At 40.2% G+C, this 15,192-nt stretch overlaps 2 protein-coding genes and 2 long non-coding RNA genes across 6 annotated transcripts; 3 read left to right on the forward strand and 1 right to left on the reverse strand.

Moving 5' to 3' along the window:
• On the forward strand, positions 1-3,786 carry LOC112282999 (putative ribose-5-phosphate isomerase 3, chloroplastic). The gene is made up of 10 exons (XM_024521279.3): positions 1-412; positions 1,488-1,537; positions 1,705-1,797; positions 1,978-2,019; positions 2,200-2,262; positions 2,467-2,553; positions 2,737-2,787; positions 3,020-3,133; positions 3,304-3,378; positions 3,528-3,786. The coding sequence occupies exons 1-10, from the start codon at positions 169-171 to the stop codon at positions 3,669-3,671; spliced, it is 963 nt and encodes a 320-aa protein (XP_024377047.1). The 5' UTR covers positions 1-168; the 3' UTR covers positions 3,672-3,786.
• A 387-nt stretch (positions 3,787-4,173) lies between these two features.
• LOC141045389 (uncharacterized) lies at positions 4,174-4,683 on the forward strand. Its single transcript, XR_012217500.2, has 2 exons — positions 4,174-4,313; positions 4,441-4,683. It is a non-coding gene; the product is annotated as an uncharacterized LOC141045389 (long non-coding RNA).
• A 4,326-nt stretch (positions 4,684-9,009) lies between these two features.
• Positions 9,010-10,998, forward strand: LOC149989304 (uncharacterized). Its single transcript, XR_016503097.1, has 2 exons — positions 9,010-9,476; positions 9,792-10,998. It is a non-coding gene; the product is annotated as an uncharacterized LOC149989304 (long non-coding RNA).
• LOC112282653 (uncharacterized) lies at positions 9,950-14,025 on the reverse strand. 3 transcript variants are annotated; one of them, XM_073534214.2, is made up of 6 exons: positions 13,561-14,025; positions 12,975-13,274; positions 12,476-12,688; positions 12,044-12,172; positions 10,806-10,937; positions 9,950-10,621 (listed from the first exon to the last, which is right to left on the reverse strand). In XM_073534214.2, exons 1-6 carry the CDS (start codon positions 13,777-13,779, stop codon positions 10,337-10,339), a joined length of 1,278 nt encoding a protein of 425 aa, XP_073390315.1. In that variant the 5' UTR covers positions 13,780-14,025; the 3' UTR covers positions 9,950-10,336. The 3 variants fall into 3 exon arrangements, with proteins under 3 accessions (XP_073390315.1, XP_024376333.1, XP_024376331.1); XM_024520565.3 differs by lacking the exons at positions 9,950-10,621; positions 10,806-10,937 and adding an exon at positions 11,398-11,737; XM_024520563.3 differs by lacking the exons at positions 9,950-10,621; positions 10,806-10,937 and adding an exon at positions 11,398-11,798.
• Positions 14,026-15,192: the final 1,167 nt, after the last annotated feature.

The following is a 15,192-nucleotide window of genomic DNA, read 5'->3' on the forward strand; positions in this document are numbered from 1 at the left end:
ATTGAGAGCTGAATTGAGATCGAAGGGAATTTTCGAAACTGCTGGACATTCTATTCCATCTCTGGGCCTCATCCCCCTGCCCTCCCTCCCTGATCGAGCCCCCCTTGCGAAATCGCAGTTCGGCACCTGGTGCGGTAGCGGCATCAGCAGCAGGCAGCAGGAGCAGCTATGGCGTCGTCGGCCATGTTGGCAAGTCAAGCGCCCACTGGAGCGTCGGGCGTAGCGGTGGTCTCGGTTCCGCGCAGTTCGGTGTCGGGGTCATCGTCATCCACTACGCAGCTTTCGGTCAAGTCGTTCGGGGCGTCGTCGACGTTGCTGTGCGGCGGGGAAGTAGTGCAGAAGCAGGCCGGGTTCGGGAGCGTGCCGAAGAAATCTAACGCCATGACGTTCGCTCCTCGTGCGCAATCGCAAGGTGCGAGTCGCTGTGATGTGGTTTTGGTTCAGTTTCGAGGGGCGTTTTGTGTTGCATTTGGTATAATTGAGTGACGTTTCGGGAGTCCTTTGTAGGGTATGTTGGGGGAATTGGCTACTAGATATGGCATTGTGTCGGGAGTGAAGAGGTTTTGTTTTTGTGGTATTGTCTAATACAGTTAGTCGTGGCGGGGGGGCGGGTAGTTTGTCTCTGGAGAAGTTGTGGTGTGTGTCTTTGTCTCGTTCGTAGCTTCCTGCATTGGCTGAGTCGCTCTGCGGAAAGTGACCATATCCGCCACTTGTCGACCCTCGCTTGCATTGCGAAGTTGTTTGACGTTTTGGGAGAGAATGAACGTGTTTCTGGCCGATTTTACTGTTTTTGTCCTTTCGAATTTGCGAGTTTAAGAATTCAGGTCGTGGTCCTGACGTACTTACGATGTCTTCATAACTTTTCATGCGCTTCACTCCTGGTTGTCGCATGCTCTGCAAATTAGTTGTTGAGTTGAGGAACACAAATTGTTGATTTCAACAGTTTCCATTACACTTGAAATTATTATGTCACCCTCCAATCATGTGTTCTACCACTGAGATTGTAAACCGGTCGCGCAAGTGGATGCGAATCATGTACACAACTGTGGTAGTGCTTCACGAACCCCATGTTTTAGCTGGATCTTCTGATTGGAGAGCAACTACGGAGTTGAAGGATATACAAAATAGATTATGTCTTGTGTTATCAGCGGCAATTTACCTTTCCGTGAGTCTTTGAATCTGTGTCCTCGAATCATCTCTAATGAAGCTTAGCCCTGCCATTGCGATTTTCTGGTGGAAGCACTTGGTTCGATAGATTCTACTCGTTACTTCCAGCTGGACTGATGTGAATTGTGTGTCCTGGTAAATGTTGTGAGAAACATTTGAGGATTCTGACTAAGTTGTAGCAAGTGAATCGTATCGCAATCATTTGTGGAGAAGAGATAGTACTTCTAAATGGGGATCCCTAGGTCAATTATAACACCGCCCTCCTGTCTACTCAGAGCGTAGCAAAACACTTGACAGGTTTGGATGTTGTTCAAATGCAGCTACCCAGGCTCTTACTCAAGATGAGCTGAAGAAAATCGCTGCTGAGAAGGTGCTGTTGCATGATTTCTACCATAATTTAAAAACAATATCCCTTGGTAGTAAATTCGTGTTGTTTTGGTCAGATATTATAGAGAAATCGATGTACTCTTAGTGCTTAGTAATGTTATCGGGTAAATCGATCGTGTTTAATTTACGATTCGTGTCTTGTGGTTGCAGGCAGTGGAATATGTCAAGAGTGGCATGGTTTTGGGTTTGGGCACAGGCTCCACAGCTGCATTTGCAGTTGCGAAGATTGGCGAGCTTTTGAAGGTTTGTTTAATCGTCCTCGTTGTTGCGGAAGCTTGTGTATCTTGAATGTAGTCTTAAGTTCCAAATTGTACGTGTTTTCATATTTTTATTATAGTGGTGGGATGTGACCCTTCAATGCATAGCCTGAGCCTCTTCATTGGGAAGATGTACACTGGTGCTGAAGATCCGCAAATTTTGCAGGAAGGAAAGTTGACGGATATCGTTGGAGTGCCTACTTCAAAGGTAGGTCCAGCTTTGTCATGAATTTAGTCTATCCCTTGATCTTATGCACTCAAACATCCTTTGAAACCTTTTAACCGATTTTTTCTATCCACATGTATGAGGTTCACCATTAGTATGGTTGTTATAGCAGATTAGAATCTGGATGTTGTCGTTTACTCACAAATCTTGTTGATGTCGCAGAGAACGGCAGAACAGGCTGCATCTCTGGGTATTCCTCTTTCTGTTTTGGACGATCATCCTAAGGTAATGGTTGCAGTAAAGCCTATTCATATAAATGTCTTTTGGAAGTATCTGAGTAAGCATGGACGTATCTAGTGTTTCGTTCATAACTATCAATTTTGAGGCTTGGTTTCTGTATTGGAATTAGCAAATTTCTAATTATGCTGAACGTACTAATGAAATAGACACTGACATCACCTTGCTTGAATTTTCTAATGTTGACATCAGATTGATTTGGCGATCGATGGAGCCGATGAAGTGGATCCCGATCTCAATCTTGTGAAGGGGCGAGGTGGAGCTTTACTTCGTGAAAAGGTATATTTTTGTCTCACAGAAGCAGTGTTTGTCAGAGATAGCATCGCTGTGTATGAACTTAGATGCTTGTTAGGTGCTTTATCCCTACTCGTATTTTTTTATTTTTTATTTTTTATTTTTTTATTTCTTACTGCTTGATAACGATTCGAAACCTCATGATTCTGATGGTTCGTGTTTTCATAGATGGTGGAGAAAGCATCAGCAAAGTTTGTAGTCATTGTTGACGAAACCAAGGTGATTGTTTTTACTCGTCTCTCTTACTGCGGGAATGATGATTGTTCTTACGAGGGACGGACGATTTTGATTCGATTGGAGTTTGTGAAGCTTTCCCATAGTTTTGACTACTGCCTATAATGATACATCACATGCTATGTCCCTCTCTGGTGTTTTTCTTGCATAATTTCTGTGTAAGCAGCGATGATTTGTTTATGAATTGTCAGTCACATATGGCTTGTGAATACTGCAGTTGGTGAAGGGACTTGGAGGCAGTGGATTGGCTATGCCTGTGGAAGTTGTCCAGTTTTGCTGGAAGTACAACGCTGAACGCCTGAAGAATCTTCCAGAAGTTGCTGGGTGTGAGGTATGCTGATTCGCCTCCACTTTTGTTTTGTCCTATCTGCAGTTGGTCGGAATGGATTCTTTTGTGGTATTGGGTACCAGCGATATATGTGACTCAAATACTTCATGTTGTTGGTGAACTATTCTGGTCTCTACTTTAAATACTGACAACATCTTTGTTTCTCCTTCTAGGTTGAACTGCGTATGGATGGAGACAAGCCGTATGTGACTGACAACTCGAACTACATCATCGATCTTTATTTCCAGGTATTAGAGATGTGTGAATCTTTACGCGGAGCGCACGAACATGTGTTACCAATGTGATAGCGTGTTAGCCCTTTCATGTATAGACCCAGCACCATCTTCAGTTCGATTTTAGTGGTTAATTGAACTTGTTTTATTGAACCTGTCTGCAGGAGCCCATTAAAGATGCCAATGCTGCAGCTCACGCAATTTCTGCACTAGAAGGTGTGGTAGATCATGGTCTTTTCTTGAACATGGCCAGCGCAGTTATCATTGCAGGCTCTGATGGAGTAACTGTTCAAACCAAGGATACATAGGTATTTAGAGAGGACAACTCGTTAATGTTTCACTTATTTAGATTGACTGTTGTACGCTTCCTAATGAAACTGCTGCAACAAGGCGGATTCTCTAAATACAACTATTTTGTAGACACCTCTGTTTTCTGACATTATCGCTATTGATGACTGTTGTTGGGATTTGCGTGTTCAACCAAGTGATGCATTAATGTGGGCCTACCAATATCCGTAGATGCAGCTTGTATGTAGCAAGAAGAGGATAATAACTTCTGGTGCATATCCATTCTGCATCTGTTAGTTCGTGTTGATATGCGTAAGTGCATGCTTGCAGCTCTCGTATTCATAACTTGCGCTCTTGATAACCTCATGCTTTCATCGGAATTCTAGACTTTGAGTTGCACGCCTTACGTCCTCGCTACTGCAGCTGGTAAGTGTCCTATGTGTGGGCTAACGGAAGTTGTTTATACACGTTTGCAATCGCGTCTCTACTAATAAATAACAATAATATTAAGAATAACATGTATCAATGTACTGTTGTCTGTAGCACTCAACATTCAACTTTCGCGAAAATTTTCAACCTGAACTACATCAAGCTTACAGAGCAACAAAACGAATAGTGCAGTGAAGGCAGAGCAGATCGTCTTCGCATTTCTTGAGCAATGGGTAAGATTGTATTGGAAACACTCTTTGCTGCAAAATCTTTACATAAATGTAGACGCTGGTATTCGTAGGCCACCTTCGCTGTCTTTGCAATGTCAAGTCCTTACGATATCCTGCTGCTTGCTATCAGTTGCGAAAAACATGTTCGCGATGAGTATCAATATCAAGGTAGCTGCTATCATCCTCAAATCGCATTGTGAAGTAAGCTACGGATAGTTAGTGTGTTGCTTATGGCTGTTACTTCTGAATGTATTATTGAAGTTACTTAGTCTTCTTGTGTGTATGTGAACATGAGTAAAACATTTTACGTCTATTTGTATGTAAGTAAATATATCTATAATATAATTAAAACGTTGTGTAATCTTTATTGATTTTTTTTTTTTTGGTTAAAAAGATAGTTTACTTAACATTTTTAATGAAGTTTATTTTTACAGTAAATATTATGTTTTACTAACTGACAACAGTGTATGCATCGACCACAAATCAATTTTATCATTGTTTGGCAACTTGTAATATGTCATGAGTTATGTTAATTAATGACACTTTCCAAAAGTAATTATGGTTGTTTTTTTTATTTTTTTATTTTTTTTTATTTTTAATTGGAATTTTAATAGAATAAAGAACATATTGGCAATAAGCTTTTAAAATCTTTTGAAAGGCTTTGCAAGAGATATTGCTTACACATGGATAATTATTGTTTTTTTTGATAAGAACAAAAATGCCCAAAATTTTCTTAAGCTTTAAGTTAAGTTTTGATTTTTTTTTAACCTATTGTTACTAAGAACCTTTTGTATGTTGACAACATACAACATACATATGACAATTGAGTTGTATGTTGTCTAATAAAACAACAAGTTAAACTAAATATGTGATTTTTTAACAATAAATCTACAATTCTGTTATAACTGATAAATTCATTCTTAATATATTTATCATGCAATCAATTTGTAATGTGAGTTGTTTACAAGTTTTTTAAAAAATAAGAATATGTGTTTGACATTATATCAAATATATAATTATACTTATATTAATATAGAGTTATTTGATTTGTTTGAATAATTAGTAATTGATAATTAGATTAATAATTCAAAAGCTTAGGTGAAATGAATAGCATAGGATTAGGTTTGAGAGACAAGAGAAGCCTTTTTATTGGAATGAATGGTGAGGCCTACTATTTGACCACAAATAAAGGCTTTTTATTAGACCAAATAACAAGGCTTCTTATTTGACTATATGTAGAGATTCTTAATAAGAAAAAATAACAATCTTATCTTATGAGGCTAAAGTAAAGAGAAAGAAATAATATTTTAAGGATTAAATAGAAGTGAAAAGGCACCAACAAATAATATGTTTGAGTAAATCAAAGAAATTAAGTGTTAAAATATAAAAGGGAAATTTAAAACAAACTAAGTACTTTGAGTATTAAAATAAAATACTAAGTATTTTTTATATATCTTTTATGTTTAATTTATTAAAATATAATTTAGATTATTAATTTTAATATAATTTTTTTATATATAAAATCTTATTGAACATTTTTTTATAATTTTTTCTTAAAATCTTAAAATTATTTTTTTATGAATGTAAAGCATATAACATTATGCTTAGGATTCAATACATTTACTATCTAAAATATATATATTTTAGAAGATAAAGTAATACTTCAAAGATAGTAAATATTAAAGATAGTAGATAAAAGTATTATTTTTTTGTATAAGACTTACCACAACAATAAACCTTGTGCTTCCTAAATATATCATAATCTTTGTAATAACAATAGTATTGAGATTTAATCCTCTTAATTCAAAAGTATTAATTTGCCTACTTGTTGTGCTTTGTAAAAAGTCAATAATAACTTTAATAGATTCTATAAAGTATTTACAGTCTTTTATCTTTAACTTTATAAGAAAAATTAGATTACTTTATTATCAAACAATTTTAGCCATGTCTTCTCTTTAAACATCAAAATACCAAGAATTCACATAAAGAGGTCTCTAACTTCTATTAATAAGACAAAATGATAAAGAATATTGAAGAAGCTTCTTATAATATTAATTTTTAAATATTCCTAGACAAAATTTGCTCAAAACATTATACTTTATGAGAGTGAATAATATAGTCTAATGCCTTTTAGTTTAGGACATAATATTAAGATCTTAAAAAAATACTCAGATTACTTCTTTAAAACAAAAAAATTGACATTATTCCTTCTACTATCAAGAAATAGTCTTACACAAAACATGTCATTGGTAACTTACATCTTCACAAATACAAATTGAATTAAAAGTTTAAATGTTATTGCCAATATTTTTTCTTGTATTATTGGCTTAGATTTGATATTATCATCATTATTGGTACAGATACTAAAATATAAACTGACAAAATATTACAAATCTTATAAGACTAATGTGGTATGTAGAAACCATTGCCTCTGCTGCCAGATCTTATGATTAATCTATTACTAGAATTGTTGAGAACAAAACATTTATTCTTCATGAACACAACCATGTTACCTCTGTCGATCAGTGTGTCTACTGACATGAGATTACGCTTCAAGGACGGGATGTAAATAACGTTATCCAACTTTATTTGTCTTCTCTTGTGCACATGTAACCATCTCCTATTCCTTCAATCTTGTGTTTCTCTCCTCCTTTAGTGGTAACTGATTTTCTCCTATCACCTATGCTTTCAATGAATTCTAAGCATTGTTTGGATCCCGTGACATGTTTAGTTGCCCCCAAATCCATGTATCAGCTACACCCTTTGTCTAGATTGGTTTGCAGTTTGATGAAGGCCACCTCTGGTACCTCTTTGATCGCTTCTTTTTTTGATTCATCATTCTGCTCGTCGTGATCTTCTACTGAATTTGCAGAATTTGCATGCAACTCTATTGGACCTTAGCGGTTTCTGCAAGCTTGTGCATAATAGCCTCGTTTGCCGCAAACGTAGCACACGACCTCGATTTTCCCTTTTTACTCATGCGCCTTCTCAAATGGTGAACTTCCCTTGCTTAGGTAGCTGGCAAAAGCACGTCCTCAGCCTTGACTGTATGAGCTCCTTCCTCCTCTTGAGGTAATTTTGGCTCCTTCGCAAAGCTACACTGACAACGCTTCTTTATCACCCAAATGCAGATTTCGGTGCTGCAGCTTGTGGTGCTCTGTCAACAGCACTACATTTATTCTATCAAACGTGAGGAACATCGCACTATTTGTGGTTGTAGGTATGATGTACTCATATGATCTTGGTAGACTATTGAGTACAACTTGAACTAATCTGTGATCAAACACCAGTTCTTCCCACGCAGCCAGGCAATTCTTGAGCTCCCTTGCCTTGTTGAGATATTCTTCCATTACTCCTCCCTCTGGCATCTTCATCTGGTTTAGTTGGTTTGTGACGAACAAAACTATGAATGGATCTCCGTTTTGATAAAGTGCTCTTAGCTTTTCCCATGCAGAAGCGAGATCCTCGTGTTCTGCTACAGTATCGACCTGCGAGTCTTTCGCTGACATGGTGATCGCTCTGCATGCAATGGTCTTCAGGTAACATGGTTGTTGCTCTGTTCCGTGTCTTCTGCTAGGTAGAACGGCCAAAAATATTGTCGGTGAGATCGCACTTTCAACTACCTCCCACGAGTTCTCACTCTGAAAAATGGCCCTTATTTTTAACCTCCACACATGGTAATTACTGAGTCCCTCTAGTTTATTAGATTCGCCTACCGACAGATCTCTCCGTTCTGCCATGTTCTCTCACGGAAGCTAGTCACACTTTCTCACACTATTTTACTGCTGATCTTCTCGCAGGGCCAGGGACAGCACTCATTTTGGTCTCTGAATACACTCTCTAGTGTTTCCGTGCAAAGCCCTCATGTCCTACCCTCTCATCAGGGCCAGGGATCGCTTTGATGCCGTGAAAACGATGAGCTTTACTTCAAGAGATAATTTTGAGTCTTCAGCCAAAGGCTTATATACAAAGGATATCAGATGTACTAGTAGTAGTGGCCCTTATTACAAATTGCGCGCGGTTAAGCTTTCATCTCGTGGAGATAGTTCACACAATATGAACTGACTCTGTTTGCTGATGTCATCCCTCAGATGAATGATATACAGGGGAGAGGGTGCTTCGTTCATTTCTAACAGAAACACTATGGATATGTACAATGCCAGATTGAAGCCAAAAGGTCTGCAACTGCAAACCATCGGATCTGTAACTCATCGCTAACAACAGTCGCAAAAGTATCCAAGCGAGCATGAAACTTGGTTCCTTGGTAATCCTTCCACTTTCACTCAACACAGTGTTAGACAACACAAAGTCCAAGATACAGAGAAGAAATACAAAATAACCAAAAACAACAGAAAAAAGCAAACACCGCAAAAACAAGCTTTCTAGTCCGGGTAAGATCAGAGATCAGGATAGACATGGCGACATCGACGTTGGGGTCCACTCTAGGGGAAGAGAAACGGCAAATCTCGAGAGGCATAGAAGTGGTTACTTTTGCAGGGAAGACGGGGGAGTGGGAGTGCCGAGGCGAGAGAATCCAGGAGCTCTATGAATGGCAAACCAGCAAAGATGCAGCAGAGAAGGGATATTCTCCAGGTAGCGAAACTTCTGAACGAGAAAGAAGGAGGAGTGTGGGGATTGATGATGAAGGAGAAGAAGAAGAAGAAGAAGAAGAAGTGAATGATTCGCAGTTCGTGACGTGGAGAATCCGGCCATCGATTCTGTGTTGGTGGGGGCGAGACTTGGCTTCGTCAGAGGGAAAAAGCCTCACCCACCCCACACACTCACTCACACACACACTTACTAGTAGCCGCATCCTGGTAGAGTTTTTTTTAGTAGCACTGTGTGTGTGTGTGTGTGTTATAGAAAGTGAGTTTTGTGTGGTGTATGCGGCGCGCGGCACGTCGTAGCTCGGTCCAATTTGGCTCTTTCTATCACACGCTGGCAGCATGTAAAGCTATGGATTCTAGGCGGCTGATGAGTCCGAGTCAAATCTGGAGCCTGGATACTGTTTTATGACAGCGGAGGCTTAGAACTTAGCCTTAGCGATTAACTTGCCAATGGGGTTCACTGCATGCACGCATGGGTTATAACGGCCTGCCGCATCGCACAGAATCACGAAGAGTTGTTCTTCTGCACTATGGATATCATGGCGTCAACGATACCCAGGTTCTTCTTACTTCTCAATGCGAAGTTTCAAATTTGGGTGGGTTCGTTTCGGGGCGTGGGTTTGGACGCTGTCGTTTGGAATATGAAAAAGAGAATCTCTGTGCTTTGTAGTTGCATCTCACCGTTGGGGAATTGTTTGAGAGTGGTAATTGTGAGATGATTATGCAGTTATAACTTGGAGTTATGGTTGGATGGTTTTGGAGATTGCACTGTTCATTGTTTTTTGTCCATAGATAATATCAATTTTTGTATGTATTTCTAAAACAAACCAATGATTAGATGTTTTTTTGATTCCCTTAATTGATTCTGTTTCAGGAGAGGCGTTGCCACCTGACGGTGTTAGTTTAATATGGAGGATCTGCTTCATAGTGTTGTTGCTCTGGAGAGAAGTTGCACCTTGCTCAGTTCTATTCAATTATTTCTCGTTTAGCAGCACTCAACAACGAACTTCAACTCTCCGGAACAACTCAACAGGATTCAAATGTTCACAGATTATTCGGAAACAAATCTTTGATTCTGACAAAATTTAGCTATTTCTGAGGAGAAAATTAGCGACAACGTATTTGATAAACACTCTTAGCGGAGTGTCGTGCTACCTCCAACGAAACTCTCACCTCCAGCAATGTTTCTAAGTTTATATTTTTGCAGCTGGATAAAGTTTTATGGACGAATTGACGTACTATGCACATAATAAAGATATCGAGTCTAAGATCCAAATCTTTCAAGAAGCACGTATCTGAAGGATCAATGCTACAATCTCCTCTAGATAATGTTATCTGAGAAATTGCCAACGGTTTCGAGTGACGTTCCAGATGGGTAGCCCTCAGCGACCGCTCATGCATTGATCTTTGCCTGCTCATTCATGTATTTTTTTGCAAGACAGCAGCAGATGTTGCACTTTTTTCCACATTCTGTACCATGGTTCCATGCTTGCCATTCCCTTTGGTAGCGGCGTTCACTTCAAAGTTTCCTTCAGGGTTTGGCCCTGATGGCGGTCGTCGCCGAGGAACGCCTGTCGTTTGGATTTGCTTGGTATTGTGCACAATTGGGGATGTCACATTGAATGTCGTGCCTCGATGGATAGAGCCCCTCAATGTGGGTGGCATCTCCTTGTCGCCCCAGAGGATTGCGGTAGAATCAGCCATCTGAGACAATGTGACCAGCAGAAACAATGCTAAACACGACACAAGCAACAGGAGAGTTTTAAAGAGCGCCATTCACTGCGGATGGAGTGCTAATTCGCTGAGATAGTTCGTCAAGGGACGCATTTGAGAATGTTACTGAGACGGAATTGGTTGTAAATAGTGTCACAGGCAAGAGCAGCTTCACCTTGCAATCAATGTGTATCGCTAGAGATGAGCAATGGTGGAATGAGTAGCCAAGGGCCAGATGGTGGTCGGATCGGTTCATGTACGCCGTGAGCAGGCATTGGATACGCAAACGTCGAGCCTTACCTCGTCTCTGCGTAACATCAGACAATTTGTAATCGAATCTAAACCAGTGCGTTTCTCTGTTTAAACAATCCTCTCTTCTGATCACTACTGGTAATATTGCTGTGGGCAAGTTATGTGGACATTTCTTTGTCATGTTCCTTGGGCAACGAAGAGGAGCTTGCCAAAGAAACTGGACGTAGTTTTCCGTCATATTAGGGTTATTGGGTAGAAGTGTCTTTAATGCAGAACAGAAATTGTATACCACACCCAATTCGATAAGCATGTAAAATCCTTTGAGTATTTCATTCTCTCACAGCCAAGAAATGTAAGCCCATAGTGGTGGTACTTGTCGCTTCTGATCGCGGTTTGTTGGTGACTAAGAATCGGTATCGTCTTAACTTACAGCTTGAAGAATTGCGCCTTGGTTACCAACAATCGTAGAAACGCAAATCAATAGGCTGTACAGTCTTTCAATTTATCACAGAATGTTGAATATAGACGTGATAAGATTTATTCGTGGCCACAAGAAACACGAACTAAGTTTACAAGCTTGTTGGAGAGTGATTCCTTGGCTGGCTATCATACAGGCATGAAGATGTGGCGAAAATTCTTATGCAAACTCTACTGACAACGAAGGACAACTGCACAACCTACGTCGCCATCGTCCACCATTCCGTTCCTCTCCTCAAAACGGCATGCCCGAATTCAAACTGTTCTCCCTTTCAGGAGGCACTACGCCACTGCTTCTGACCCCGATGGGCTTCCCCTCTAATTGGAGCATGATGCCTCCGAGAACCTCGAGCATGCATTTATCGAATTCAGGTTTATCTACCCTCCCAACAGCGTCATCATCTATCATTTTGAATGACTCGTTAACAACACTGTCCATCTACGCAACCATAGCGGAAGTTAGGAATACGCACAAATATTTCGTTACATCTAGGCATTCGAGGAGGGAGAGGCACAAAAACCATGCATCATCAGTCATTTCCAGCTCTGAAATTGAACAGCGTACATCCCGTAACAATGGTGGCAGCTCTATATGTAGCCAGATTGTGACATGAAGCGTGGATAGCAATATCGCATACAATGGTCAGATTCATAATTTTAAAGGTGAGCAAAGTGAGCTCTTACCTCAGGCACTGCTCCTACAGGGGGTAAACCTGCATGTGGCGCCAATGTGTCCAATCCAACACGGAGGTAGCTCTTCGGTGCAGAACCATTGCTCGTCTTGGGCATGATCTCCCACGCTAACTCCAAAGCCTATTGAAAAAAGTTTGCGATAAGAATACACAAGACACATTGGCAGGCTTGGAAATAAACAGATAGTGATAGCTAGATGGATAGATGAATAGGTAGATACCAGAAACACATATTGAAGATATGAATATGATATCGATAATGTGGCTTGAAGCTGCATTTTATGTAAAGAGAGGATGAATAAACTCAAATCAATACATTGCAGAAATTATACATGCGCAAATCCTAACGCTAAGTGCGTGTATTACGCAAATTTGAGACTGCAAAGTGAGAGAGAGAGAGAGAGAGAGAGAGAGGGAAACATACCAGGTCCAAAGCAGCCTTGTCCTTCAGGAGAGTACCAATAAGTTTACCATCGAAAATCTTTTCAGTATGCGCCACCGTCAGAGGTTTGTTTTGCATCTGCCTAGCAACTGCGAGTGCCACCTTCCTGTATACATCCACAAACTGAAACTGGTCCAAGTCCTGCTTCACGTTGATTCCAACTTCCTGAAATGCTCTGTCAATGTACCCGGAAACCTGCAACGATCAACATTGTCAATACACGTTTTGTTTGACGCAATCTCGATGTTACCGAGAAAAGCATATCTCCGATAACACCCCCTCGGGAATCAATGCTCCAAATGTGGACAGGATGGAGGCAAGGCTTCATGGTGTTGCACTATGTGACATCTTCAAGAGTAAATTCCAAGTTGAAGTTGCAGAAAAGGTAATACTAATCACGGCATAAAAGGGAAAAAAAAAAAAAAAAAAAAAAAAAAATCAATAAATAAAAAATTACAACATGGCAGGGCTAGAATATTACCGAACCATCGGACTGAGGAGGCATGCCTTGGTCCACGGAAATTCTTCCCATGGCCTTTTTAATAGTTCCAGCTTTCACGTGACCACTGACATCGGTGTCAATAGCACCGAAGGCAGCCACGGCCTCAATCTCAAACTCAGGGCTTCGGGCCCACTGCTCCAATTTGCTTCCATTCAGTCGAGAAATGGCAATTGGTTCTCTCTCGAGGCCATCTCCCAGCCCTAACAGTATGTCACGCATCACAGTCGAGAACGTTTCCTTCGTTACCCCTTCCCCTGACCGTGTAAATTCGCCGAACATCTGCAAGTGATTTAGCACTTTTAGGATTAAGCGTCGGTTTTCTTCCTACAAAGCAAAATCAAAAACAGAAACAAGAATCTTACTTATTTCTGTCTTTCACATCCAAACTTCGGAGATCTAATTCTGGAAGTGCCGCAACGCTCTCTTGTTAGAAAGTGCTCTCCAGCACTCAATGCACACTCTGGCGTCTGTCCCACTATGCAAACTTAAACCTACAGTAAGAAGATTTTTGTCTTGTTTTGTTTTTCTTAAAACCTAAAGCAGACATAGAGTTTTGGATTGAGACCTCAGAGTAGATGTGATCGGCCTCAGGGTCTTTGCCCATAGGAGGCATACCCAAGGCCTTTCCCACCCCAGAGATGGCTGGTTCGAGATCAGAGTGTTTCAATTTGCCCGTGTGGCCCTTATCAAGTTTAGCAAATTTCTCATCAACGAACTTGGACCACAATTGGTCATTCTCCACAAATTTCTTCAACGACCTCCCGTCCATCAGGGTCTCCGCCATCTCGCACAGCAGGGATGAATACCACTCACGTTCTGCAGCAATGAATCAGCTACTCTTCAAAATGTACACTCAACGCTACACACAGAAAATGTGCCCACAACTTGCAAACAAGCAGCAATCTGATCACTACCCCTAAAATAAATCACAACTAAACGAATTTCTCAGCTTCGAAGATCGCAAAACTCTTCCTTTCTCTCACAGATTATATAGAACTATGCCCTGGTATTCAATCAGCTTGTGAAGCACTTCGAAGATTAGATACTTGGATGCTTTTGGCGATGGAGTGGCGGAGGAGAACGGCGTGGGAGACGCTTGCGATGCCAAGTGGCGGCCACAAACCAGGTGGCGCAAGCTCTTGCTCCAGTTTATTAAATGGCCATTGTCAGAATTGGGAAATTCTGCGCAGCGGCCAAGGTTTTATTGCGGAGATGCCTCAACGATCCCCTGGAGCCCTCCTCACTTTACTGCAACAGTTGACTGTTTCGCCGCGAAAGCATTGTGGAGGTTGGATTCTCTCTCTGTGTGGGATCGAAAAGCCTCGGAGCGACGCTTCCAACTGGCTCCGTTGCGCGCACCCGGTCCACTTCCCTCGCCGTAAATCTACCATTTCGATGCATCGTTGCTGAATCGGAAAGGTGGGTTGTTCCGACACGGCGATCTCTATTTTTCTCATGCGGTCGCATGCACGGCGTTATCGCCATCTCGCTTGCCCGATTAGTCTCGAAATCAATCGATCTGCTGCTGCTGCTCTTCGGAGTCCCGGTTTCTGCCGAAGCTCGTGGCGGACACTTGCCAGTTTTTTGGCTTCGCAATCCGAGACACTCAAGAATAGTTAAATAATGGGTTTCAAAACATGAAGTTTTGTGAGGTTTCATTACAAATATTTTGGAGAATGGAGAAGCCAACGGAAGAAAAGTAATTACTTTTATTGATAGATTGGTGGTTTGGATATCTTAATTAAAAGAAATATTAGAAATTATTTTAAAAAAATATATATTTTTGTCTTACTTCTAAACTAAAATACATGATGTTTTTGAGTTAATAATTTTTATTAAAGCCATGCTAGTAAGACAATTACTAAGGAATCATAGAATTCATAAACAGCAGCTTCCAAATTTACATAATTTGCAAGTTGAATTTAGTACATAGAATTGTAATAACAATAAATATAAGTTTGTTATTAAGAACATTGTTGTTTCTATATAAAGGTGGTATTTTCTAGATTATTATTATTTTGCAATTGTTATTACTTATTACCAAATTTGTACAACAATTAATTTGATAATAAGTGTATGTATGCCACATTGCTCCATAAAATATTTGTATTTTATAAATTTTAAATTCAAGATCATAGAATTTGTTCCTTTGTTTCTACAAACTTATTTCAAAGTGTAGATTAATTTAGCTAACATC

This window comes from Physcomitrium patens, chromosome 5, assembly GCF_059467195.1.
Source record: "Physcomitrium patens ecotype Gransden chromosome 5, ASM5946719v1, whole genome shotgun sequence".
NCBI classification, from domain to species: domain Eukaryota; kingdom Viridiplantae; phylum Streptophyta; class Bryopsida; order Funariales; family Funariaceae; genus Physcomitrium; species Physcomitrium patens.

Bases quoted from the DNA above. Each gene is read 5' to 3' on its own strand.
- LOC112282999 (XM_024521279.3), top strand. From the start codon at position 169: ATGGCGTCGTCGGCCATGTTGGCAAGTCAAGCGCCCACTGGAGCGTCG. The intron at 413-1,487 runs GTGCGAGTCGCT...GTTCAAATGCAG, and splicing joins TCCTCGTGCGCAATCGCAAG to CTACCCAGGCTCTTACTCAA. The intron at 3,134-3,303 runs GTATGCTGATTC...TTCTCCTTCTAG, and splicing joins CAGAAGTTGCTGGGTGTGAG to GTTGAACTGCGTATGGATGG.
- LOC112282653 (XM_073534214.2), bottom strand. From the start codon at position 13,779: ATGGCGGAGACCCTGATGGACGGGAGGTCGTTGAAGAAATTTGTGGAG. The intron at 12,689-12,974 runs GTAATATTCTAG...TGATCGTTGCAG, and splicing joins CTCCTCAGTCCGATGGTTCG to GTTTCCGGGTACATTGACAG. The intron at 10,938-12,043 runs GTAAGAGCTCAC...GATGTTACGCAG, and splicing joins CTGTAGGAGCAGTGCCTGAG to AGACGAGGTAAGGCTCGACG.